The following is a 27,849-nucleotide window of genomic DNA, read 5'->3' as shown; positions in this document are numbered from 1 at the left end:
CCCGCGGCTGAGCAGACATCCCGCCGCCTCTTGCGTTTTCTGATTCATTTAAATGTACCCAGAATACTTCGCAATGTCTCAGCTGACCGGAATGGCGCGAAAATGTCACATTTGGGCTGCAAGTAGCGGAGCTGGGACACAGCGCGGGAGAAAATAGCCAAGAACTGGCTGGATTGGAGCGGATTTTAACTGTATTTCGAATATTTACAAGTGTATTTTAATTTAAACTTTCTTCAGAGCAGATTCCGGCTGGAGTTAGTCCCGCTTTTTCTCAGGCGGGAGATTTTATTTCAGTTTTTATATTTTATAACCTGAAGTTTACATAATCGCACCTGAAATGACCAAATATTTAACCAGGTTGAAGGAGCGTGAAAGATACGTTTACACCTGGGCGGGAAAACCGCTTCATGTGAATCGCAAACTGCGGCATTCAGATTATGAGTGAGTCAAGTCTGTACTTCCTCCTTTTGCAGTGAATGTAATTTATGGGATGGCTGCACCTCCGAGACTGAAATCTGGGAATGTGACCGTCAGGATCGCCTAATGTTACCGTATACTGGCTATATTTTAATTTAGTCTGTTCGTGGGATGCGGGCATCACTGACTAGACCAGCATTTAATACACATCTCTAATTGCCTTTGAGAAGGTGGTGCTGAGCTGTTGCGGTCCATGTGGTGTAGGTACATCCACAGTTCCAGGATTTTGGTGTTCTATCAGTTATCTTTAGCTGTTTCATCAAGCTCTTCATCATAAGGTCAGAAGTGGGAATGTTTGATGATTTGTTCACCAATCTTGATTCCTCAAATACTGAGGTGGACCATATCCTTTTGCAGCAAGGCTTGGGCTGACAAGTGGCAAGTAACATTTGTGCCACACAAGTGCCAGGCAATGACCATCTCCAACAAGAGAGAGAATCTCCCCTTGATGTTCAATGGCATTACCACCACTGAGTCCTCCATTATCAACATTCTGGAGGGCTATCGTTGACAGAAACTGAACTAGCCACAAAAATACTGGCTACAAGAGTAGGTCAGAGGCTGGGAATCCTGCGACGCGTAGCTTGACTCCTGACTCCCCAAAGCCTGTCCACCATCTACAAGGCACAAGTCAGGAGTGTGATGGAATACCATCCACTTGCCTGGATGAGTGCAGCTCCCATAACACTCAAGAAGTTTGATACCATCCAAGATAAAGCAGCCGGCTTGATTGGCACCCCATCCACAAACATTTACTCCATCCACCACCAATGCTGAGCAGCAGTGTACACCATCTATAACATGCCTGCAGGAACTCACCAAGGCTCCTTAGCACCTTCCAAACGCATGAGCACTACCATCTAGAAGGACAAGGGCAGCAGACACACGGGAATGCCACCTCTCACAAGTTCCCCTCAAGCCACTCGCCATTCTGACTTGGAACTATATGGCTGTTCCTTTGAATGTAGCCATATCAATCCCAGAATTCCCTTCCTAACAGCACAGTGGGTGTATCTACACTACATGGACTTCAATGGTTCAAGAAGGCTTCCCCACCTTCCCAAGGACAGTTAGGGATGGGTAATAAATGCTGGTCTAGCCAGCAACGTACACATCCTGTGAATGAGTAATGAAAAAAAATTTGACCCAGCAACAGTGAAGGGATGACAATATGGTTCCAAGCCAGGATAGTGTGTGGCTTGGAAGGGAACTTGCTGGTGGTGGTGTTCCCACGTACCTGCTGCCCTTGTCCTTCTAGGTGGTAGAGGTCGTAGGGTTTGGAAGATGCTGCCTGAAGAGTCTTGGTGAGTTGCTGCATCTTGTTGGACAGCAGTGTGTACCATCTACATCAGCAGAGGAAGGCCAAAAGTTACGCAGCTGCAGAAGTTCCCCGAAGTATGTTGCTCCACCTGTTTCCTAGTGGTTGATTACAGGATATTTAAGTGTAGGGTGATAATAGAGTAGCATTTTCTCTAAAAATTGTAGAGTTGCAATTGTAAAACCTTTAATCGCAAAGTTGACTTTAAGTGGAGTGAGATTATCATGTAATCCTCGCTGGCATCCAAAAGACATATGATAAGGTACCACATCAAAGGTTATGACACAAGGTAAGAGTACACGGTGTAGGGGGTAACATATTAGCATGGATAAAGGATCGGTTGACTAACAGGAAACAGTAGTGATAAATGGGTCTTTCTCAGTTGGCAAGCTGTAACTAATGGAGTGTCACAGGTATCAATGCTGGGCCCTCAACTATTTACAATCTATATTAATAACTTGGATGAAGGGACCGAATATCTTGGATGAAGGGACCGAATATATGCTAGCTAAATTTGCCGATTACACCTAGATAGGTAGGAAAATAAGCAAGTTGTCAAGAGAAGGTCGGGAGTCTGCAAAGGAATATAGGCAGATTGAGTGGATAGAAAATTGGCAGATGGAGAAAAATGTGGGAAAATGTGAACTTGTTCACTTTGGCAGGAAGAATAGAAAAGCAGTATACTATTTAAATAGAGAAAGCAAAAAGCTGGGTGATGGCAGGGCTGGACAGCTTTTTGCGAAGCAAGGGAGTCGCGGGTTATGGGGAGGCAGACCAGAAAGATCACAACCAGATCAGACGTGATCTTATTGAATAGTGGCGTAGGCTTGAAAGGCCAAATGGCCTATTCCTACTCCTATGTTCCTATCTTGCAGAGAAATGTTTGCTGCAAATTCATTTATTGTACAATTTCTGCATGTTAGTTGTTGAGAAGGGACATAAGATGTTTTGCGTACTCCGTATTTGTAAAATTACATATTTTTGCTTCTTTAGAGGTATTCAGATAGAATGCGAAGGAACTTCTATCAAACATTGCATCAACATTGGAGATTTTGTTTTTGTCAAAAGTGATGATGAGGATCAACCGTATGTAGCTAAACTGCTAAAGTTGTTTGAGGATGGTAAGGAAACCTCATGTACGCTTCTGCTTTGAATGTTTGTAATGGACTGAAGTCGCCTCGCATTTACAGGAAATAATCATGATTTATTCAAAAAATATTAGTTGTGAGACAAATATTCGGTTCAAGGCTTGCTCATGAATATTTGGTGCCTTTTGGCATCTACATGTAGGCTGCAGCATTCTCCTAGCACTTTACTGTGAACTATTGAAAGTTATGCAGCAGTACCAGGAATGTATGTAATACTTATTTAATATCAGTTAACTGTACTAGCAAAACAAAAGCTATGTAAGGTAGGAATTCATCTTTATGGCAGTGTTGTGTTGAAGATAATTTAGTTTGCAACTTCACACCCTGGTCTCTCCCTTTTTTAATATACTGTTTGAAACATTTCAAGCTTCAGTTTTTCATATTCCTCGTAATTGGTGTTGGTTTATTTTCCTCACCAGGTACCCAACAACATCTCACCAAGTCTGCAGTGGTCCAGTGGTTTGCTCGTATTGATGAAATACCCAAAACAAAGCAGAAATTATTGGGAAGGGAGGCCCACCCCAAGGAGATCTTCTTGTATGAAGTCCCTGACTGTGATGATCATATCAGTGCAGAGACCCTCATTAAAGCTGTAAAAGTAAGACTTAAGCACATAACCTTGACATGGCTGACATTTAAGTGCAGTGCTGCATTGTCAGAGGTGCTGGTTTTTGGATGAGGTGTTCATTCATGGTCTTACCTGCTAAGTCAAGACAATTTATCCCATTGCTGCTTATGGGACCTTTCTGTGTGCAATCTGGCTGCCTCTACACGTCTGTCTGATATTTGTGCTAAGTATTAACTACATGCTTTATGATAAATGAGATCCAAGTTTTGTAAGGCAGTGGCGTGAATGAGAAGCTTGTGCTAATTAAAACTTGAATAATTACTTTGAACAATTTTGTTTTGTAAGTGTCTGCGTGGACTGTCAGTATGGAATATGGCTTTGCAAAAGTTTAACAAAACAAGTGGTATTCAATTAAAGGTAGTCCAAAGGCTATCCTGATTGTTCTTGCCATTTTCAGTGTGATGTAGTTGGAAGGGAAGCTTGTCAGGTTAACTATTTCTACTCTCTTGCTCATTACTGTAGCTTGGTTACTATTTGGTTATGAGAGTGCTGCTAATGTCTGCTCGCTACAGAATTAAAGGACTGAAGTATAGAATTCCCACTGATTCTATCCTGCAATTACTGTATCTAGAAGGTAGAACTGAACTATCTTCGACATAATTGCAATGTGAGGAGGTGTGGTGCGGTGCTGCACCTCCCACGGTTTTTGTTGGGCTTTATAAAGATATTGTTTAGATCAAAAGAACTTATTTCACTTGGGAGATATTTATTACCCATTTTTAGATGCCCTGAAGGCATTAAAATTGCCTTGTAGTGTGGGACTGATAAAATTGGAGAAGCAGGTCCCTTCCCCAAGAACATTAGTGAACTAGTTGGATTTTATGACAATTCAACTTCCACGGTCATTTTATCTGACGCAATCCCACAGATTACAAGATTTTGTCATTTAGTTTCACGTGAACTGATAATCAGCATCTTGTGGAGCCACCATTTAAAATAATTTTTTCCCCTCCAAGTGCTTTGTGTAAAAGCTATGTTATTATCTGCACAATGATTTGATGATCTAATTTATTCTCTAGTGGCATGGCAGTGCTTTGTTTTATTTTTTATGTCTTAATGCAATACCATGCAAATAAGAAATGAACATATTATCATTCACCTATATGGTTGCTAAAGTGGAAAGTGGCTCATTCTCGATCTACTCTGGAGCTCCCTTCAATGTTGAATTTGAGATATTAGATTAGTAACCCACATTGACTCGCAATATTATGGCTGGCTTTTTTTTTGGAAGCTATGAATTTATATTTTCAAAGTGTCTTGGAAAGGGTGAATATGGTGCAATAAACTAATGCTACCCCAAGCATCTATGCAATGAGGTGACTTATTGAAACCGTTGGTTACCCATAGAAGTCCCAAGGAGATGGGATGAGCGAGGGTACAGTTAGGCGTCAAAGGGTAAATCAACCCACAGTGCTGTTAGACACTTAGTTGTGGTCAGATAAATGAGGCAATGGCTAAAATCTGAAAAGTCAGTTTGGGAATTACTTAATGTGGAATTATAAAAATGATTGCCCAAAGGAAAAAGATGGAGTAGGCAAATGTTTTTTACAACAATTAAGATTTGTGTTTTGGGAGGAGAGTGGTTGGCGGTGGGAGTTAAGCTGGTAAGTATAACAGGAATTTGCAGATGGAAATTGCTCAGCACAAGGACCCTTGAAAAATGAAGAAGATGGACTTGACACCTGGATCTAGAAATTCAACCGTGTTCTTTTCTCGGGCACTAACCAGCCTATTAACATCCCGATACAGTCGGCAGGAAGTGTGCTCACATTTCCAGTGGGAAGTCTGTCACCTGCCATATTGCAAAAGGTAGATGCACTGGCTGCAGGACTACAAATCTGGAACACTTAAAGGGTAAAATAATTTATTCAAATCATGGTCCTGCCATACCAGCATCAGCCTATATGCCATCAAGCGCCACAAGCTGCAGCTTGCAGGCTCTTTGGAAATAATGCCTGGTGGCCAATATTGGGGTGCTTTGGACCTCACCATTCAGGAGAGCACCTGGTGTCTGTTTTTTTTTCTCTGGCACTGAGCTTCAAAAATTATGAATCCAGATTTTAAAACTTTAATGCTTTGAATGGAATATCCAGTGTATATGAACCTGTAATGTCTAACATTTTTGCTAAGACTAAAGACGCTTGTGACTTATCTTAAAATTGCTGCAGTTAGCAGTTAATGTCAAATTTTGGTAAACTGCAAATAAAACATTGTTTTTATATTAATTCTGAACTTCTTTGAAAATTAGACCTAAACTTTTTATTTTAGGTGTTCCAGCTTGATCCCAAGGAACCATTTCCTCCCGCTGAATCTGATGATGGTGATCTGTTTGTGAAATTAAACTGGGATGGAAAGAACTTTAACTTCTTACCTAAAAATACATTCTCTGACAAGAAAACCAATGATGATGGCCATCATAAAAAGTTGGATTCCTTACCCATATGTGTACAAACGGTGTCTGATGTGAGTTCTGTTCCAAAACACAATACTGCGATTGGGAACTGGTGTGATTCAGAGTTTCACAGTGTTGCCAATGGAGACACTACATTGGGCAGAAATGTTATGAACCGCAAGTGTAAAAATGGCATTGTCAAGATGGTTGCTGAAGGGAAATCGAACTATTGTGGTCAAAAAAACTCCAATGGTAAGAGGAGTACTCAAATCACGAACATGGAAAGTAGCAAATCCAAAGTTAGGAGGAAGCTTCCGCTTTGTGGTAAGTAAGAATGTGGCTTGGAGCTTGGGCCTGATTTTTCACATCTTTTGTTACAATTGAGCACCTATTGCCTGGGGAAAATGTACAGAAATAGAATGGAGATCTATGATGGCAGGTCTTTGATAATTACTTTGGAGGGAGTGGCGATTTTCCACTCTAAAAGAAGCAGAGGCTCAGGGCAACAGCCAGAAGGCCCTGATTATGGACCCTATCCTGCCATTACAGATCTCTTGGATGAAAGGTAAGATAACATTTAACTTGTATATTGATTCTGTAAAGCAGCCCAATATAGCTCAGATAAAACTGGAATGTAAGGGCACTGGTAAGCTTTGAGCTGAATGTATCTATTCTCAGCAGGTCAGTTTTGGATCCCTTTGTGAGGAGTTGCAAGAAAAAGGTGTTAAATTTCCTCCCTCATTTCATAAATTTTTGAGGTATCCTCAAAGGCCACTTGCCTGTCGGGACAGGTTATCCAAGCAAATTGGATCCCTCAGATTTTTGATACAGCATCCTTTTAGGCTTTAATTGTGGCTTTTGAATTGACATAATGACAGTGCTGCAGAAAACATTTTATTTTCTTGGTTCAGCAAGGTTGTTTGTTATATTCTTGTGTTCTTAACTTAAAGCTGATTTAAAATTTCTTTTTCAAATTACAGATTTCAACAAAACCTCCAAAAGTGAGCTGAGAAATATTTTGTCAGAACTGCTCGATGATGATGATGATGATGTTATTGCTAGGAAGCTTTGTCATGTGGTGGAACCTGAAGCAATTAAACACAAAGTGGTTTTTAATGGTATTTCAAATGATGCTCTTTCACCTGATAAGAAATTGCAAAATAAGACCACTAGAATTAGTACCCTCTCTCCTCTTAAAACAACCAGAGACAAGATGAACAATGAAGGTACCATTTTGCAATTAGCACCTATTGACTTCAATCCCAAAATTAAGCAGCAAGACCCTTCGAGCCAATCCAGAAAGAATGGTGAAATAATTGATTTTCACAAGTAAGTTGCACAATATTTTAACCCTTCCAATGTTGCATTGTTTATGCGTTGAGTACTAAATAATGGTTTATTGCTACATTGACGGAGCAGCTAACAAAACATATAGGTCGTTCTTGTAATAAAAGCAGAAAATGCTGGAAATGCTCAGTAAGTCGGGCCGCATCCAAGGAGAAACCGTTAACGTTTCAGGTCAGTGACATTTGATCGCAACTGGGAGAAAGTTAGAGATGAAACAGCTTCTGAGCAAGTGGAGGCAGATAAACTAGATTCAATTTTGTGCCTTGAGGTGGATAGATAACAACTAGGCAGGATGCAAAGGTAAGATACAGTGACATAATAACAACAATGTGTGTTTCAGTGTCTGAAATGGGTAAATGGGATCACTTAGCGACCAGGAAGAAAATGATGATCAGATACATGAGTGTCTAGTGTATCTTTTAGAAAGGTTATGGATGGGAGAAAGGGAAGGTAGGAGTCTGTTTCGTCCTACCAGCCACAGTATAATGTACAAATTCAGCAGGAGAAAACACGTTATACTCTTTTGGTAGGTATGATATGCTGTTAGATCGGAGTATCTTTCATGTCATGTTGCACTGGTTTTGCATCTCGAGTGATCTGTTTTTATTTCTTGAAGTTTATAGGTGGTACTTAAAATTAACTTTAAGCAACACTTTAGGAGATCCACGAGTTTCCTATGATCAACATGTCCTCTGTTCAGAGGAGCCTATTTTCCAGAAACAAACTGCCCAATCCACTCATTGCAGTGTAAACTGAAACCACGGTGCTTGCATTGGATAAGTTTATGTAAATATCTACTCTGATCTTAAACTTTTTGGAACTTGGTCTACCACATTTTCCTCCTCCCTCTCTATTGTGGTTCTCATTGACATAGCTTTTGTCACTCTTGAGTAGCTGGCACCATTAGCCATTCTAAATTTCTCTTGGAAAAGAAGGATATAGCTGTGTTGCATGTGCCACCTCAACTCTGGAAATTGTGGCCACAGATCCATAGTCTGCTGATGTTTTGTGAAACAAACTGTAACTTTCTAAACACAATCATCTGACTAATGTTGGATGTGTTTAGTTATGATTAGTATAGAATCATATAGTAAGCCTCCTATTGATGGTTTGAAATGATTTTTTTGTGATGAGAGAAGTGAGATGAGAGAACCTTTGGGCAAATACAAGATTGAATTTAAGGAGGTAATGAGGAGGATTGATCAAAGTAGTGTGTTTTATGTAGTCTCCGTGGTTTTTAGCAAGGCCTTTGACAAAGTCCCACATGGTAAGACTGGTCAGAAAAGTAAAAACCCTGTGATTCATGGAAAGTGGAAAGTTGGATGCAAAATTGGCTCAGAGGCAGAAAGCAAAAGGTAATGGTAGACAGGTGTTTTTGTGACTTGAAGGCTGTTTCCAGTGGGATTCTTCTGATGTCTACACTAGGTTTCTTTTTTGTGGTATATATCTCTGATTCAGACTTGAAAGTAGTGGTATGATTTAAAAAGTTTGCAGATGATACAAAAATTTGCTGTGTGGTTGATACTGAGGAAGAAAGCCTTAGAGTGCAGGAAGATATCGATGAACTAGTTGGTGGACAGAAAAGTGGCAAATGGAATGCAATCTGAACGAGTGAGAATGATGCTCTTTCACCCTGTAAGAAATTACAAATTAAGATCACAAGAATTCTGAGGACAAATGAAGCAAGGGAATATTGAATAAATGGTAGGACACTGAGTATTATAGAAGAGCAGAGGGACCTTGGAGTTGCACTTGCACAGTCCCTAAAGGTTGCAGCAGGTGGATATGGTGGTTAAGTCAGTGCACTGGATACTCTGAAGAAGAATCCTATTTGACTCAACATTAACTCTTTCTCTCTTGACACATGCTGCCAGACCTGCTGAGTTTTTCGAGCGTTTTCTGTTTTTATTATAGCACTGAATATTTTCCTTTATTGACCAAGCCATTGAATATACGTGCAGGGAGGTTATGTTGGAATGGCATAAAACACTAATCAGGCCACAGTTCGAGTACTGCATAGGGTTTTGGTCGTTGTGTTAGAGCAGAGACTTGCAGGGAAAATTTTAGCTGGGATTGATTTCTTAGTAACAAAGGAGGATGTGGAGAGATTTAATTGAGGTGTATAACATTTTGAGGGGCCTAAATATCCTGAATAGGACTTATTTACCTCTGAAAAAGAGGTCAATAACCAAGGAGCATAGATTTCAAGTAATTGGTAAAAGAATTAGAGGTGAGGTGAGAATACCCCCATAGGGTGGTGGGAGCTGGAAGTCATTGCCTGAAAAGGTGGTAGAGGCAGGAACCCTCAAGGCATTTAAAAATGCATGTGAAGTACCGTAGCCTACAGAGCTATGGACCAAGAGCTAGAAAGTGGGAAAGCTTTTTAGCTGCCACGGACTCGCTGGGCCAAATAGATTGTAAATTTCTTATCCTATGATTCTTAGAGCTCCTATGTACCAGCAAGTCAAAAAATTGAAGCTGAATCCCCAAAATAATTCTCAAACTAGCTCGAGGTAGTTTTTTTATTAAGAAACAGCTGCAAAATTGTTTTGTTTCTTTTATTGTACAATAAATGTTCTGCATCATCCAGAAGGGGTTTTTTATTAGATCCATTTAATGAGTGCAATGAGCTGAAATGTATTAATAAAGCCTCTCATTTCTCAGCTTGAAGTACCTATATCTTCAGTGCATTTATAACTTAGCATGAGCAAGGGATTATTAGACTAAGCTTGTTCTCTACGGAGGCCATGTTATGTTCTGCGGCTTAGCTATTGACTTTCAGCTCCCATTGTGACACTATTTTCAGATGAAGTATTAACTACCTTCAGAAACCTACTTCACTTTGCCACTTAAGCAGGAATCTATATCAAACCTCATACATAGTGTATGATCTTTGCAAATTTTGATCTGCTGGCATGCCAGGAGCCAGAAGGTCATGGCCTGCACCCCAAACCCTTCTGAATAACATTCTGGGAGACCCACTTCTACCCAGTGGGGAAGGAAGGCCTTCTGCCTTAAGCCGGCTAGTACATTTCTGGCAACTACTAATAGTAGTCAGTTCCCCATCTACCCCACACAGCCATCCTGGTTAAAACATGTGGAAGATAATGTCAATCAGCCTTCTCTCTGTAGCCTGAGAAATACCAAGCATTCTGGGATCCCCTCTTGACTGTGAAGGGAAGTGATTCCAACCGAGCCTGACCTTCATTCCTTTGAGTGCAAGTTATGCCATAAAACCTGGAAGTTTCGATTATAACCCAGCAACAAGCGTAGGGGAATCAAAACGTATGTTAACCTCGTGTACAATGTACGTAACAACAGAAACAAGGCCTATACCAGTGTTGATGCTCCACATGAGCCTCCCACGCACCCACCACCCAACTTCTTCAAATCCTTGTATTCCTTCCTCCCTTGCTACTTATTTGGCTTTCCTTAATGTATTTTATGTCATTCTCCATGATTTCATGTAACAGCAAGTCCCAAAAATGTTCAATGATTTATAAAAAAATGCACTTTCTGGACAAGATTTGGAAGAAATTTCTATCTGTAACCATGTGTATTCAAAGGTGGTTTGTATTAAGTTAAAGTGGATATTATGCTACATCCTAGTATAAAACCTATGCCACTGTTTTTAATAGATCTTGTATATTTTGTGTACTAGTTTTGAAAAAAACAGTTTCTACTTTGTCTGTTCACAAGTTTTGGGCCAAAGAAAATGGAAAGCAAAAGTAAAATGGAAAATGTCCCTGATATTTCAAGGTCTTGTATAAAGTCTGCACAGTGCTGTTCAGATCTTCTGAAACAGTACTTGAAGTAAGGTTTTACAATTATTAATGTTGGTTTTGTTTTCCCTTCAATGCAAAGGAATCCCTGACCTTAATTTGTGCAAAATTGTTAGAAATCGTGGTTTTGTGTATACAAACATACAAAATAGGAACAGCAGTAGGCCATTCAACTCCTCGAGCCTGCCCTGTTTGTGTTTTGAATTCCACACCCCCATCTACCACCAATAACCTTTGATTCCCTTGCCTAACAAGAATCTATCAACCTCTGCCTTAAAAAAAATATTCCGTGACCCCTCCTCCACCGCCTTGTGAGACAGCATGTTCCAAAGTCACACGTCCCCTTGAGAGAAAAAATTTCTCATCTCTGTCTTAAAAGGGTGACCCTTAATTTTGAAACAGTGCCCCCTAGTTTTGGGCTCACCCACAAGAGGAAACATCCTTTCCATGTCCACCTTGTCAAGTCTGTTCAGGATCTTACATACTTAATTTCATCAAGCTCCTTCGACAGCACCTTCCAAACCCATGACCACCACCACCTGGAAGATCAAGGGCAGCAGATAGATGGGAACACCACCACCTGGAAGTTCCCCTCCAAGTCACTCACCATCCTGACTTGAAAATATATTGCCGTTCCTTCACTGTGGCTGGGTCAAAATCCTGGAACTCCCTTCCTAACAGCACTGTGGGTGTACCTACACCACATGGACTGCAGCGGTTCGAAAAGGCAGCTCACCACCACCTTCTCAGGGGCAACTAGGGATGGGCAATAAATGCTGGCTCAGCCAATAAAGCCCACATCCTGTGAATTAATTAAAAAAAAAATCAAGTTACCCCTCACTCTCTGATAAACTCCAGTGGGAAACAAAACCAGCCTGTCCAACCTTTCCTCATAAAACAACCTGGTCATTCCAGGTATCAATCTAGTAAACCTCCTCTGAACCGCCTCCAGCGCGCTTACATCGTTCCTTAAATAGGGAGACCAAAACTGCACCAGTAGTTGAGATGTGGTCTCACCAATGCCCTGTATAACTGAAGCATAAAATCCTTACTTTTAAGTTCAATTCCTCTCGTAGTAAAGGATAGCATTCCATTAGCCTTTTTAATTACTTGCTGTACCTGCATATTAACTTTTTGTGACTTATGCAGTAGAACACCTAGATCCCTTTGCACCTCGGAATTCTGCAGTCGTTCTCCATTTAAGTAATACTCTGCTTTATTATTTTCCCTGCCAAAGTGAACAACTTCACATTTTCCCACATTATGGTCCATCTGCCAGATCTTTACCCATTCATTCAACCTATCTATATCTGTCTGCGTTTTTCTAAGTGTCCAGCTATATCCTCCTTAATGATCGATTCTAAAACCTTCCCCATGACAAAGTCAAGCTGACAGGCTTATATTTTCCTGTTTTCTGCCTCCCTTCTTAAATAGAGGGATTATATTTACTACTTTCCAGTCTAGTGGAACCTTTCCAGAATCTAGCGAATTTTGGAAAATGAACACCACCTAATTAGCCACCTCTTTAAGACCATCAGAACCCAAAGACTTGTCAGCTCGTAGCTCCATTAGCTTGCTCAGTGCTGCTTCCCTAGTGATTGTAATTTCAAGATGTTCCTCTTTCCCTTCCACCTCCTGATTTACATCTATTACAGGAATGTTTTTTGTTTCCTCTATAGTGAAGACAGAAGCAAAATATTCAGTATTTCAGCGTAAAATTAATTTTCAAGGTTTAATGGATTGCAGTATGTTGTGATTGACACTCCTTGAATAATAACATTAAAACTAATTGTTGAATGTGGTTGAAAATGTCTGAAATTTGAACGTAGTGATAGGCTTCCATAATGAGTTGAGATTACACGAGCAATCAGTTTTGAGTGTGGATAGCAGACATGAATGGAAATTGGGAAGCTGATGTGTGATGAGAGAAGTTTGTTTCATGATGAGTTAATTCTTTCAATCTAAAACTTGTTCTGCATGTTTAGGTACAATATATTTTTGTCTTGATCTTAAACACTTTATATTTGGCTCTCGATTATGATATTACATCACCATAGTGCTTCTGGATCAATTTCTGAAGTTGCCAAATTCTATTAATAGTATTTTTTCTTCCCCTGTTTTCTAATTGTCTAACTCCCCTGAAGGCATTGATGAAACCTATGATTTACTGTAGCCCTCTGGTGCTTAGCAATATGCCCATTCTTTAAGGCTAGCCGTTGAGTGTCTGTTTACTAATTCAGTACAGAACACGATTCAAATGTAGTCCATATATCTCTATATATCATCATATGCAGTGCATTTTCCCAGTTAGCATCCGAGGATGCACTTTATCATAACTTCATCGATTTAATTAGATAGATCCGTGCTGATTTAGAGTTAATTCTTTTGTGCTTATTTACTTCTAACTACCCAGCACAGTTAATATTGTAAAAATTGTTACAGCTTGGTTGATTCCTATACATATTTCTAATGACGAGCCTTTATTCTGATGAAGAGATGATCGGGATGATGAAGAGTCTAGTGAAGATGAATTCCTTCCAGACAACAAACAAAGCAGTGAAAGTAGCAGTGAGGATGATTTACCATTTAATAGGAAATCTGCAAAGAAGGTTGTTCCTAAAACATCGAAGTCCACAGCAAAGATGACTGTGAAGACTCCAGCCAAGACGGTATGTTAATTGTGAAAATCCTTGATACCAGCTGATGTCGAATACACCCAGACAGCAAATTTATTTTGACTGGTGGATTACTTGGAAATCAAACAAAGTGGTTCAAGTATTATCAACCCAAATGGTTTTCCAGTTAACACACAGCAGCCAACTGGCTTCACCCCACGGGTATTTCGTTTGTGGAAATGAATGTACTATCATCATTAAATAGAGTTTGCAGGCTGGGTTACTTCCCTAAAGTTTACCAAGTTTTAACCCCAAGTGGTCGGTTTATATGCTGTAGATTCTGCATTTCTGTTTTGTGTGTCCCTGAATAACTAATACATAATCTATTCCATTGCTTTTTAATACACATTGGATAGTTTCAAGGAAATACTGCTTAAACAAAACAAACATGGTCAGAGTTTAATGACACGGTGCTGCTCAGAAAAGGTGACCTTAAAACATTTTCCCTTTGCACCAAATTATCTGGGGATAAGTGGTATTATTTTCAAATTCTAAATGCAGTAATTGGCAGATAAAATGTGTACCAGTATTTTAACATCTGTAGCTCAGTGGCTGTGCCGTAGATTTGTCCATGGATTATATCTGCAGGTGGTTTTGTTCCATGGTGTGTTTTTTATGTTTTCTCTTTAAATTATCTTCAGCCTGTGTCAAGAACTCCTCAGACTCCAAGGACATCCTGCCACCCTACGCCAAGTATTCCTCGGAGGACCCAGCAGGCTAAAACACCTGTCAGTGTGTTGGAAGAGGCCAGAGCAAGGTACTGAGTACAAGGACATTTGCTAATGCCCACTCTGTTATTAAAAATAGATGCTGGTAAAGTTTGAATAGATGGGAATCTTGAAAATAGCTTTGTCAGCTCCTTTTTTTTAGCACGTTAACCACATTCAGACTAATACATACGTGTGGCTTTATCATGACAACGTGATAAATCCACAGAACAACCTTTTTTTTTAAATCAAGACTTAAATGATTAGCACAATGCACTGTTATTATGAAATTTGTTGTCTTCGTATAACTGATTCTTAATGTGCTCCCTTGTATGCTAATTATTTTGAGGAGATTTTTTTTTGAAGAGTTAGGCTTATTAGCAGTAGCGGATCATGTAACAAAGAAATTGCTTAATTTGCCACCTTTGGGATGTTTCATTGCCTTTATCCCCAGACACTAAGGTTAACCGGCTTTATTATTTTAGGTGGGGAGGAGATTGGTTTTAAAAAAAAAATCCAAAAATGGGTTATTCGGGCATTAGCAAAGGAAAAAAAACTAGTCCATTACCAACCCTTGTGTTCTGCTTGCATTGACTCCTTATGACAATTATGATTACATTAATTGTGAGACTCTTGAGCTTTTTTGACTTTGCCTGTTTTATTTTCTTAAGATTACATGTGTCTGCAGTGCCAGAGTCTCTACCCTGTAGAGAGCAAGAGTTTCAAGACATCTACAACTTTGTGGAGAGTAAAGTGATTGATGGTACCGGAGGGTATGAAACATTTGTTCTTATTGAAAGCAACTGTTCCGTTTTTTTTTGACTGTCTTGTGGTTTTGATGTGTTGTGATAGTGAATAGGGGGCATACCCTACTGGTAATACATTTTTATGACTTTGCTAACCCAGTCATTGATAGAATACAGGATGAAGGAAGTCATTTGAATTGACGTGAACTTCCAATTTTATGCCAATAGTCTGGCTGTAAAACTGTTGGGAAAGTTATGCTTTGCTCATTGAGGTCTAACTGGGTTTTTAATGGTGTACCTGTACTAAGTTCATAATTTCTGTTGAACAGCCTCTATGGCTGGTGAAACAAATAATTTGTGGCATGTCAAATGTTTTTAAAAATTGAAATTTAATATTTCAACTTCTACCTTAATCTTTTGTACATATCCGTTTTTATTTCTCTGTAAAGTGATTAAAAAGTTTTTTTTTTTACTCCCTTGTTTTGCTGCTTGAAAATTCTTCAGTGTGAATCGCTAGCCGCATAGCCTTTCTAATAATATCATTTTTGCTGAATGCCTGGAGATCCTCTTGGGTTGACACAGGAATCAAAGGCAATCTCTTCTTTGCTTCCACCTATCACTGGCCCTCTACCCAGCTGTACCTGTGTCGTCCCCCTGCCGCCACCACCACCACCAGCTTATATTCCACCTCATTTCTATATTTCCTTAGATCTGATGAAGAGTCATTCAGACTTGAAACGTTAACTGTATTCCTCTCCACAGATGCTGTCAGACCTGCTGAGCTTTTCCAGGTATTTTTGTTTTTGTTTTAGATTTCCAGCATCTGTAGTATTTTGCTTTTAATCAAAGTAATGTTGGGAATAGGGAAATCCTTGCCACTGATCACTAGATGTTTGAGGGCAGCTATATTCAGGGTCAGTGACGAGCGCTGTCAATTCATTGACTGCAGAATTAGAACCAGGACCATTGATTTTTTAAATTTCTGCTCTAAAATCATGTTTTGTCTTTCACAGGTGTATGTATATTTCTGGGGTGCCAGGCACAGGAAAAACTGCAACAGTGCATGAGGTGATGCGGTGTCTACAACATGCAGCAAAACAGGATAACCTCCCCTCGTTCCAATTTATAGAAATCAATGGAATGAAACTTACAGACCCTCATCAATGCTATGTACAGATATTGAAGGTACAAATCTAATTTTAGGGTCAAAATGTATAATTGATACTATGGAGTTTAACGCACATGTATTTAATTTGATGTTTCTCCTTATCAGTATCCCAAACAATGCCTCGCAGAAGTGTAGTCACACTATATGAAATGCAAGGCCCCACAGAAACAGATCAGATAACTTTTGGTTATGAGGTGTATGCTGACCAGGATACTGAGAGAAGTCCCTACTACCATCTCCACTCCTGCGTGCACCCCTCCCGGTCTGCCCCAACTCCCCTACAGTAGTGCCCTGGGATTTTTTATATAAACAGACAGGAATCCTTTAACACCTCATCTAAAAGACACCATCTCTGACAACGCAGCACACTCTCAATTCTGTACAGAAGTTTCACCTGAAGTTATTTGCTTAATTCCTGGAGTGGGACTTGAAATCACAACTCTCTGACTCAGTCAACTGAGTTATTTTAGCTGCAACATGCAGCTTATCCACATATTGAGCAGCTTGAGTTTTATGCCTATGCACACACCCTTTGGCTCTAAAATTCCTTTCAAATTTTTTTTTAAAATTGTGCCTTTTATAAAGAACATGTGGATATGCTACTCAGTACGTATTTTCCTGAAAAGTTTGGTGTCAGCTTGGCTCAGTTGTTAGCGCTTTCCACCTGAGCGTGTCGGTTATATGTTTTGACCCAACTTAAGACTTCAGCACATAATCACACTTGAGCTCAGAACTGAGGCACCATTGTGGTGTCGGCATATCATCCTTCAGATGAAATATTAATTCAAAAATGCATCTGCTTGTTAAAAATTCTAAGTTACAATATAAAAGGGTAGGGAGCTGTCCTGCCACCCAGGCCAACATCCTTCCTTTAAGCAGCATCAGCAGAACAGATTTATACCTGGTCTTGTATTATGTTGTAGAATTTTCCTGTGCTCGGAACAGCAATAGCTGCATTTCAAAAGTGTAATCAATTGTAACTGAGCTGCTTTGTTCATTTCTGAGGGATAAAAGAAAAATTGCAAATGAAAGTTATTCTTTCCTTTTGTATGCATAAAAGTTGCAATTTTTTTTTTAAACTTTCTCTGCTTTCTAGTCATTGACAGGACAGAAAGCCACTGCAGACCATGCTGCTGCATTGCTTGAGAAGCGGTTTGGTACACCAGCCCCAAAGAGGGAGACCACAGTGCTCTTGGTGGACGAGGTGAGGATTGGGTATATAGTATTAAAGCTTTGAACTGAATTCTTTAACACTGGATAGAATTGCTGTTTGATAAGTTAAATGCCCTCACCCAAACTTCTTTCTCAGTGCAATTACACATTTTTTTGTGTCCATTTTTTTTGGGATTGACTTTGCAATAGTGAAAATTAGTTTTTCCCTTCCTTGATGCCTGATTGATTCACAACAATTTTTACAATATCGATGCTTACTATAGTCTTTTTTGCCCCAGTGTAAATCATTATTTATTTTTAAAATATGAACACACATTAGATTTAGTTTGACCTGATTGAGAAAGTCAAACTACATCATTGTCAGCTGTCCCTCAATTTGAGGATGGTGAATATTCAGGGTCACTGGTTTCTGCCATGGATCTTCATGTGACTGAACAGGCTGATTCTTGACCCACAAATCTTTGGGAACATGGGGTAGGACATCACACAAAGTAGTTAGATCCAGACTGTAGGTTCTACTTCCTTTTCTCCCCTTCTCTACTGCTGCTCTGCCTCATCGTTAAGGTACTTGGAGTCAAAGCACGATGCAACTTGATGGACAAATTGTCGCCATTTTGAACAATTGGTAGCAAACTCCTCCCAGTCATTAATGTCAAGCAAGCCATGCTCCAAGAAGAGTTTCAGAATGTCTTTGAAGCATTTGCTTTGTCCTCTCTGTGAACACTGGCTATTTGAGAGGTGAAAAAAGAGGACCTGGTCTGGGAGAGGTTTTTGGCTATCCAGACAGTGTCCAGTCCATCATAGTTGATTTTGTAGGAGTTTTGCCTGAATGCTTGTGAAGCAGCCTTCAAGAAGGGCAAGCATTTGTTCGACATTCCTTTCATTGAATTCAAAGGATGAAGTGGAGGCATTGCTGATGAAATTTCTCTAGTGCTTTTCTATGTTGCTGATACACAGTCCAGGTCTCACTGCAGTACAGGAGTGTGGTGAGGGCAACTGCTCTGTACACTAGGACTTTTATTGACTTGCTGTGTTCTTTGTTGTCAAGCAGTCATTGATGTAGTTTGTAGAAGGCTCAGCTGGCACAGTTGATCCAGTGCTGGATCTCCTTGTCATTGGTGGCCTTTTGAGAGAGATGGCTGCTAAGTTATGGGAAGTGCTGAATATATTCCAGAGTGTCTCCTTCCAAACCCACAACTTCTCACCACCTAGAAGGACAAGGGCAGCGCGTGCATGGGAACAGAATTCCAAGCCACACACCATCCTGACTTGGAACTATATCGCTGTTTCTTAACTGTCGCTGGTTCAACATCCTGGAGCTTCCTTGAAAACAGCACTGTGGGTGTACCTACACTACACAGACTGCAGCGGTTCAAGAAGGTGGCTCACTACTATCTTCTCAAGGGCAATTGGGAATAAGCATTAAAACCTCCCACATCCTGTGAAAGAATAAAATTTTTAAAACATAGGTATGGGGTGGGATATTTGGCTGACCAGGATTGGGTTGATATGAATTTTGTTTTGGCAACATACTCTTCTAAGCAAAATTGAAGGGATGAGCAGTGGCTTGCAAAACTGGTGCAGAATGTGCAACACCACTGTAGATCATGTATGTCTATGGTGGTCAGTTTAGTTTCGGCATGGAGGTGACCAAAATTGAGTTTTCCAGTTAGGCGGTAGTTAATACTTATGCCAAAGGTCAGTTGATCTTTGACATGAATAGTAGATTGTAAATAGTCAGGTAGATTGTAAATAGTATGGGGACTATCTCACACCCTTGCTTGGCACCAGTCTGGAATTTGAAAGGGACTGTTTCATATCTCTCACTCAAGACAGTTGCAGTCATGTTATCTTGAGGCAGTTGTAGGATTGTGATGATGTTTCTTGGACATCCAAATCTCTGGAGCACAATCTACACACAACCTCAAGATTTACTGAGTCAAATGTTTTGGTCAGATTGAGGAATGCAATGAAGAGTTCCTGGTGGTGTTCTCAACATTTTTCTTGGATTTGCCTGGCAACAAAATGATGCTCGAACCCATGTTCTGGACACTGGGGGTCTAGTACATCTGACTTTATTTGATCCCGTTGTTCTGAAATTGAATTGGATGCGTAGAGATTTTCCAGATTGGGTGTGAGTGGTGCTTGGAACTCCACTCTTCAGTTAGGCTGCATTAGGCCTGAGACATTTTGGACTCTTGCAATATCTTGGTGCTAGGTGGATGTTCATTACCGATCGAACAAATCAATGATTTGCGCAGCAGGCATCAGTTCCCTGCATGGATTGAGTGATACAGATATCACTTAGCCTCTGACTCAAACAATGACATAATCCAGGAGGTGCCAACGGTTCCTCTCCAGACATTGGAGTCACGGCCAACCCTGGCAGTAGAGTCCCCAGAAGGATGATCTTTTCTTCTTTTGGGATGGCAGTGAGGACTTCATCAAGGTCAGATTAGAACTTTTTCTTAATATCTTCATCAGAGCGAACGGTCAGGGCATAAGCACTGATGATGATGGCATATTGATTACAGCTGAGCTGTCAGTGAAGTGTCATGAGTCATTTATACAATTGGGGAGTTCTGACAGTGCATCCAAGATCCTATTTCGGAGGGCAAAACCAATTCTGTGGAGGTGAGGGTCACTGTCAGCTTTTCCTTTCCAGTGGAAGGAAAGAAACAACAAATTTGTTAAAATCTGAAGTCAAATTTCCTCCAGCTAAATAATGAGAAGACGGAAGCCATTGTCTTCAGTCCCCATAACAAATGTTGTTTCCTTGTCTGAGGCTGGACCAGACTCTTCGTAACACCAATCTTTACCAGTTAATGTCTGGGTTAACAAGAACAATTATACAAAAGAGCTCCCTGTTGCAGGATGCACTGCAGCAACTTGTCAAGTTTACTTCAATGGCACCCTCCTCCCTGTCACTTCAAACAGTGAAAAGGATAAGAACAGCAAGGTTATGAAAACGCCATCACTTCAAGTTCCCCTCTAAATTATATACTATCCTGTCCATCACTGTTCCTTCATTGCTGGAGCAATATGCTGAACTACCTTACCTAAAACCACTGGGAGAGCCATCACCCCAGTCAATATGATGGCTCACTATCATTGCCTGCGGGTGAGCTCGAATGAGCAATAAATATGCTGTTTTCCAGCGGCATGAACTTCATGCAGACAAATAACTTAAAAAGAAATCTGCTTACATTACTTAGATCTAGTGAAATAACAATTAAAAGCAAAACAAGCAAGCCTTTTGAGTTCACAATCTAACTTTAATGTTCAACTTGTGTTCCTCTTAGCTTGATCTCTTGTGGACCCGGAAACAGAATGTTATGTATAACCTGTTTGATTGGCCCACGCGAAAGCAGACAAAATTGGTGGTTCTGGCAGTAGCCAACACAATGGATCTGCCAGAGAGGATCATGATGAACCGGGTGGCAAGCAGGCTGGTGAGTAAACCATATTCTACAAACAATTGACAAATATTTTTCTAATAGTTGGTGCAACTATTAAGACATTTGGTGTGAAATTTCTCTGGAATTCCCTTCCTAACAGCACTGTGGGTGTACCTAACTACATGGACTGCCGCAGTTCAAGAAAGCAACTCACCACCACTTTCTTGAGGGCAACTAGAGATGGACAATAATTGCTAGCCTGGCCAGCAAAGCCCACATTGCATGAATGAATTTTTTTTTTAAAGTTGAAAATGATGTAGGAATTGCCTCTTTGTTGAGTTGCTTCCTTTTCAAAATACAAATGAAGCTCCAACTACTGTTTTGCTTAATTGTTGACACTGTACTATTTTATTATATAATTTAGTTGAAAAAGTCAGAAGATTAGTAGATATAATAGGACATGTTGACCTCTTTCAAAATAGGGACTGACCAGAATGTCCTTCCAGCCGTATACCTACAAACAGTTGCAGCGAATCATTTCCTCGAGACTCAACCGATTAAAGGCTTTTGAGGATGATGCTGTTCAGCTGGTGGGTAGAAAGGTGAGTGATGTCTAGTTGAATAAATGAAAATTGATGAATTGAAGCAAATGTGAGTTTTTTAAAAAACTTTGATCAGGAGGAACAGCAAGAGACCAGCAGAGTGAGTGTTGCAGGAAGAAAAGGACACATTTTTCATCTGAGTAATGCAATGGGATGTCAACCACTTGTGTATATAAATACCAAACTGCTGTTTTGTACCCATGCAGGTGGCAGCTCTGTCTGGTGATGCAAGGCGTGCTCTTGACATTTGCAGGAGAGCTGCTGAAATATGTGAATATTCAGCAGCTCAGCAAGCTGCATCCAACCTTGTAGGAATGCCTCATGTGGTACAGGCTCTTGATGAAATGTTTTCCTCGCCATACATTACTGCTATAAGGTAAATAACTAAATGCTGTGTTGACTTTATTTGATTACCAGACTGTCCACTGTAAATAATTACAAGTTCCGTATATTTTAATGTGCAGCATTCCTTTGGTGCTGCCCACATTGAGTCCAGTGAAAAAGCTAGTTTCAGTAATGGTAACCATGAAATTACTGGGTGGTTGGGAAAAACCCATGTGATTCACGGAGGTTTCAAAGAAGGAAATCTGCTGTCCTTACTCGGTCTGACCTACATGTGACTCCAGACCCATAGCAATGTCCTCTGCAATTGCCTATCAAGCCACACAGTTGTATCAAACTATTACAGAAAAGTTTAATGAGAGTAAAACAGAACGAATTGCCCAACATCGACCTAGGTATTAGATGTGACAAAGGAACACCCAGGCCTGTTGACCCTGTAGAGCCCTCCTTGCTGACATCTAGGGACTTGTGCCAAAATTGGGAAAGCCGTCCCACAGACTAATGAAGCAACAGCCTGACCAAATCGTACATCAGATCATACCTTCTATCCAATGTCTCAGAATCCTCCATCACCATCTCTGGGTATGTCTGTCCCACATAGAAATTAGGAGCAGGAGTAGGCCATTCAGCCCCTCAAGCGTGCCCTGCCATTTGAGGAGATCATGGCTGTTCTAATTGTGGCCCCAACTCTACTTTTCTGGCCAACCCCTGTGACCTTTGACTCCCTTGTCAGTCCAGCATCTATCTACCTTTGCCTTTAAAAATATTCAATGACTCTGCCTCCACTGCCCTCTGGGGAAGGTAATTCCACAGACTAATGGCCACAAAAAAAATTCTCCTTATCTGTCTTAAATAAGAGGCCCCTTATGTTTAAACTGTGTCTCCTAGTTCTAGTCTGTCCCACAAGGCGAAATATCCTCTCAAAATCCACTCATATAAGATCCTGAGGGGACTTGACAGTTTCAATAAGAGCACCTCTCATTCTTCTAAACTCCAATGGGCACAGGCCCAACTTGTCCAGCCTTTCCTCATAAGATAACCACTTAATTCCAGGATTCAGTTGAGTGAACCTTCTCTGAACTAATGCTATTATATCCTTTTTTAAGTAAGGAGACCAAAACTGTACACAGTACTCCAGATGTGGTCTCACCAAAGCCCTGTACAACTGTAGAAAAAACTTCCTACTTTTTATATTCCATTCCCCTTCTAATAAACAACAATGTTCCATTTGTCTTCCTAATCACTTGCTGTGTCTGTGTACTAACATTTTGTGTTTCATGTATCAGGACACCCAGATCCCTCTACCGCAGAGTTCTGTAATCTCTCTCATTTAAGAGTACACTGCTTTTTTGTTCCTCCTGCCAAAATGGACAAGTTCACATTTTCCTCCATTGTCCTCCATCTGCCAAATTTTGCACACTCAAAGGGATCTTGATAAGTTTGTGTCACCAGCAAATTTAGCAATCATACATTCGGTCCCTTCATCTAAGTCATTGATATATTGTGAATAGTTAAAGCCCCAGCACTGATCCCTGCAGCACTCCAGTAGTTACACCTTGCCAATCTGAAAGTGACCCATATGGTGAGAGTACCAACATAAGGGAACAAGTTATTCTAACTCGTTCTCACCAATTTACCTATTTATGACAGTATTGGTGGGAGTAACTGCAGCACAGCCCTTGTGGAGACAACATTCCACCATAATCTGTAATCTCATGGCTTGACATATCCCTCACTACCATTACCATCAAGACATCCAAATAGCCCTTCACTTATCAAAAAATGCAAATTCCTTTCACACCTTACATGCTTAGCCAGCATCCATGTTTACTCATTAGCATGTCAAGCACCTGACTTCTTTTGATGATTAAACTTGCAGTCTACTTGACTTCAAATGTAATTACATCACACACAGACCCAACTATTCTTGCCCCCATAAACCTACTTCACAATAACCCTGAAAAATATTATGAAAATTATTATACTTTCATGACAGTGTGAATACCCAAGTGTGTTGGAAATATCCTGGCATCATTTGTGACCGGTCGATCGTGACAGGAAGTTAATGTGACTCAACAGGAAATCTTAAACTTGTAAAATATTCTATATTTCAGTGTATGTAATTGAATCACTTGACAAGAAATATTGTTCATCTGTGCTTATCGGCTGCTGAAACCCTCAATCATGCTTTTGTTACTTTCCATCTTAACAATTCTGGTGCTTTCTTGGCTGGTCTTCCATTTCCTCCTTCTGTAATGTTGAACTCATCCAAAAATGCTGCTGCTCATATCCTCGCTCACACCAAGTCTCATTCACCTATCACCCCTACATTCAATGACTGGTATTGTGCTGGGTTCTGAAATGCTTCCATTAAAATTCCCAACCTTGTATTCAAAGTCTAACTTGGCCTGGCCCCTCCATATCTGTGACCTCCTGAAGCTATTTGAAAACTTTGCATTCCTCCAATTCTGGCCTCTTGTGTATTTCCAATTTCCTTCACTCCACAATTTGAGGCTGTGCTTTCAGCTGCCTTAGCGCCAAGTTCTGGACTTCCCTCCCTAAATATCTTGGTATCTCTACCTCTCTTCTGCTTTAAGACACTTCTTAAAATCTACCTCTTTGACCAAGCTTTTGGTCACATGTCCTAACCTCCTTACATGGTGTGATGTCAAATTTTGTCTGGTAATGCTCCATTAAAGTGCCTTCAGTCTTCACAATTGTGCATTTAGACCTATCCTGAAAATCTAATGGAGGGAATGGGGAGGTTTTGCACGAAATAATCTAGCACCATTAGCCAAAAATTCATTTGATGTTTCAAACCTGCTGCCAATGAAGGCTGATATGCAAGTTTTGCTCGAACGCAAGAATTGAGTGCAACAGCTTTGCATATTGGTTCTGTATTTGTGCACCTATAATATTGTTTTCAGATCTCCCCCAGCTGCTCCAGTTTGGTGGAGTAATATTCTTTGATTTGGTCTTTGACATTCTTATCCAGTTATCATTCAGCTATAACTTGAAAACTTCAAATCAAGCAAATGAGCTTGCAATCTCTGTTACTAAATATGTTTTCCTTTCTGTGGCACAGGAGTGCATCTGCCCAGGAACAGCTTTTTATGAGAGCAGTGCTTGCTGAATTCCAACGCCTTGGTCTAGAAGAAGCAACGTTTCAGCAGGTAGTTACTAGCACTTTCTGTAATATGTTCCCCAGTATGTGCCCAGAAACGTGTTTTTGAAAAACATTTCTAATGAATTGGGAAAGGTGGGATAGTTGTGTGCTTGGAATCTTTGCATATATGTACAGAAACCTATTAACATTCTATTTGTAGACCAATTTAATCCATAGCAATCACAGGGAAACATTTGTTTTTCTTTTGAAAAAATTAACTTTTTTACTAACAAAATTGAATGAATTATCTTTCCAGTAACACAATAAGTGGTTAGAATAATTTACCAATACTTGCAACAAGTTCCCAACCTTGCAGCAATAACATTTCAGCTATTCATACAGTTTAACATGGAGTGCATACTCATTTAAAAAAAGTAATGTAGTAGGAAATATACTGTGTGATGAAATGTGCATTGCTGTTTTAATCCTTTCTTTCTATACAAAAATATTGGGGGGAAAAATAATCCTAAGTACTTTTTTTTTGCATTGTTCCTAATTTTAGTACAAAATGGGTTATTTTGAGCACTTGTTTAATAATTCTTTAAATGGAATGGGTGAAAACTTTCCACTGAATTATAATCTGGCAATTCTTACAGGGAGTTTGCTGGCCCTTCTTGTGACTTTGTGGAAGAAATAAGTGGCAAGGGAATATATGACCAAGTTGATAGGTAAAAAATGCCACACAGGTGGGAATGCCAAGTCAACAAAATGTTTAATGCTTTAAAATACAAACAGAAACTTACAAACTGCTTTCCATGTTTTGTATACAAGTCAAGTACAGAGCATGTTGATGGACTAAAACTGGAATTTTAATGTGCATAATTGTTTGTTCAAACCTCATAATTGTTTCCCATTAAAATGTGCTATATTGTAAAAACTTAATATCGGAATGATGTGTATAGTATTTTTAACATAGCAGCATTTTAACAATATTTTGTTTAAAGTTCAAGATTCTAAATTATTATTCTACTTGTACCACTTTTTTGCAGATTTACCAGCAGCATATTGGACTATGCAGAATAGAAGGTCTGCAGCCTCCAACAATGTCCCAGACCATGTTGGTTTGTACAAGACTTGGAGCTTGTCGTCTACTACTTGTTGAATCTAGTAAAAATGACCTTCACATGCGAGTACGATTGAATGTTAGCCAAGATGATGTCATGTATGCCTTAAAAGAGTAAATTGTTAAATGGTTATAATGTGATATGAAGTGTGTATGTTGCTGTTTTAGACCTAAAATTCATATCTAATAATTTTAACTTTACAACTTTTACAAAAACTTCTTGGGACAAGGTTATTTTAAGCATTTTGTATAATAAAGAATTCTCAAATCTGCATTACAAGGTTTGACATATTAAGTGGAGCAAGTATGTAAAAGGCCATAAGTACTATAATTACATTTTTGTCTGCGTACTAAATTTTCTTCATTTTGCACTTTTTATTTATTTTCCCATATTACACACTATTCCTTAACTAAGCAGGCATGTAACCTGACCCTGAGTGAACTGCTGGGTGTTGCGTGAAACCTGATTGGGGTGTTTTGACTTCTTTCCTTCATGTGAAGCACTGAGTATGGTCTCTTTTTTTCTTAGTTGTACCAAGATTGAGGAATTTAGAATGCAAACTTTCATTAAACTACTCTGAAGTGACATTGTTGACTGTATAGTAATTTTACCTAAGAAGTGAAACACGGAGAGAAAGCTTACCCATATCTTTCAGATTGTAGCCAGTGACTCCTAACCCAAGTACTTTTTGGGTGAGAAGCAATGAGGTTTTATCAATTGCATAGTTGAAATGCAATGTGTATGAAGTTGAAAAATACAATTTTATTACATCTCAATTTTCCCAAGTACAGGTACTGTTCATCAGTTGTTGTATGTATACACAAGACCATCTATGTCAAAACAGCCCCCTATTTACCAGTCAAAAAATTTGAATTAGTCAACATAAACCCTAGTCAGTTGAAAATTTGATTTCACTGTGCACTGGCAATTCCACAAACTACAAAAACATGGGGAACAGAAGACCAGCAACCTCAGAAGAGAGCAGCATTGGACAGGCAGGACACCACCAACAGCAAGTGCATGAGTTCCAGTACTGCCCAACACATTAACTTGTGTACAGATGTCTGCTTCCCCTTTAAACATACACATGGTGACTTCCTAGTCTTGCATGGGAATTGCTAGACAAAAAGAAAACAAGGTTCATCTTGTTTGCCTTCTAATTATATGGTACAACAAGTGAGTCATTGCTCTGACAACAAGCCCAGACATGAGGTAAGGAAAAATAGCTTTGGGAACCTTGGGACCAAATTCATGTGTTCTATCTAACACTGCTGTATGTACCAAATTGTATGTACATTTTTGGTCACTCCTGACTTCTGAATGTTGATCCAAATCACTTGCATAAGTTGAGCATGATTAACTCAGTCTTTGCACTGATCAAGTATTTAATGTTACATATGATTGGCTTGTTTATTGAGACAGGTGAATCCCAGCTTTTAAACGAAAACACCAAACTGCATTGCTATTGGGCTATAAACGGCACACTTTTTGAAAATTATAGAGAGCAAAAATCTTTAAAGGCGGCAGGGCAAGTTGATAATGTGGTTAAAAACACAAGATTTTTGGGTTTGTAAAGAGAGGCATAGAATATAAAGCAGAGATGCTGCTCGAACTCTGAAGTAGAGTGATGTAGTTAACGGTGATATCTTTACAATGAAATGTTAAAGTGAGGCCTGTTTCCCTTCTCGGGTGGATGGAAAAGATCCCACGACACTA

At 39.7% G+C, this 27,849-nt stretch overlaps 1 protein-coding gene across 3 annotated transcripts; it reads left to right on the top strand.

The window, feature by feature from the left end:
- The first annotated feature begins 94 nt into the window (after window positions 1-94).
- orc1 (origin recognition complex, subunit 1) lies at window positions 95-26,406 on the top strand. Of its 3 annotated transcripts, XM_041208440.1 has the most exons (16): window positions 95-441; window positions 2,789-2,916; window positions 3,363-3,541; window positions 5,840-6,287; window positions 6,944-7,292; window positions 11,010-11,123; window positions 13,587-13,761; window positions 14,409-14,524; window positions 15,146-15,247; window positions 16,234-16,405; window positions 17,485-17,592; window positions 20,864-21,013; window positions 21,442-21,561; window positions 21,768-21,937; window positions 24,989-25,076; window positions 26,059-26,406. In XM_041208440.1, the coding sequence occupies exons 1-16, from the start codon at window positions 338-340 to the stop codon at window positions 26,248-26,250; spliced, it is 2,715 nt and encodes a 904-aa protein (XP_041064374.1). In that variant the 5' UTR covers window positions 95-337; the 3' UTR covers window positions 26,251-26,406. The 3 variants fall into 3 exon arrangements, with proteins under 3 accessions (XP_041064374.1, XP_041064377.1, XP_041064376.1); XM_041208443.1 differs by lacking the exon at window positions 11,010-11,123; XM_041208442.1 differs by lacking the exon at window positions 17,485-17,592.
- Window positions 26,407-27,849: the final 1,443 nt, after the last annotated feature.

Source organism: Carcharodon carcharias, chromosome 16, assembly GCF_017639515.1.
Source record: "Carcharodon carcharias isolate sCarCar2 chromosome 16, sCarCar2.pri, whole genome shotgun sequence".
Taxonomy (NCBI): domain Eukaryota; kingdom Metazoa; phylum Chordata; class Chondrichthyes; order Lamniformes; family Lamnidae; genus Carcharodon; species Carcharodon carcharias.
Note: the sequence above shows the minus strand (reverse complement) of the source record. Positions and strands in the feature narration are given on the sequence as shown.

Bases quoted from the DNA above. Each gene is read 5' to 3' on its own strand.
- orc1 (XM_041208440.1), top strand. From the start codon at position 338: ATGACCAAATATTTAACCAGGTTGAAGGAGCGTGAAAGATACGTTTAC. The intron at 13,762-14,408 runs GTATGTTAATTG...AATTATCTTCAG, and splicing joins TGAAGACTCCAGCCAAGACG to CCTGTGTCAAGAACTCCTCA. The intron at 21,014-21,441 runs GTGAGTAAACCA...CTTTCAAAATAG, and splicing joins ACCGGGTGGCAAGCAGGCTG to GGACTGACCAGAATGTCCTT.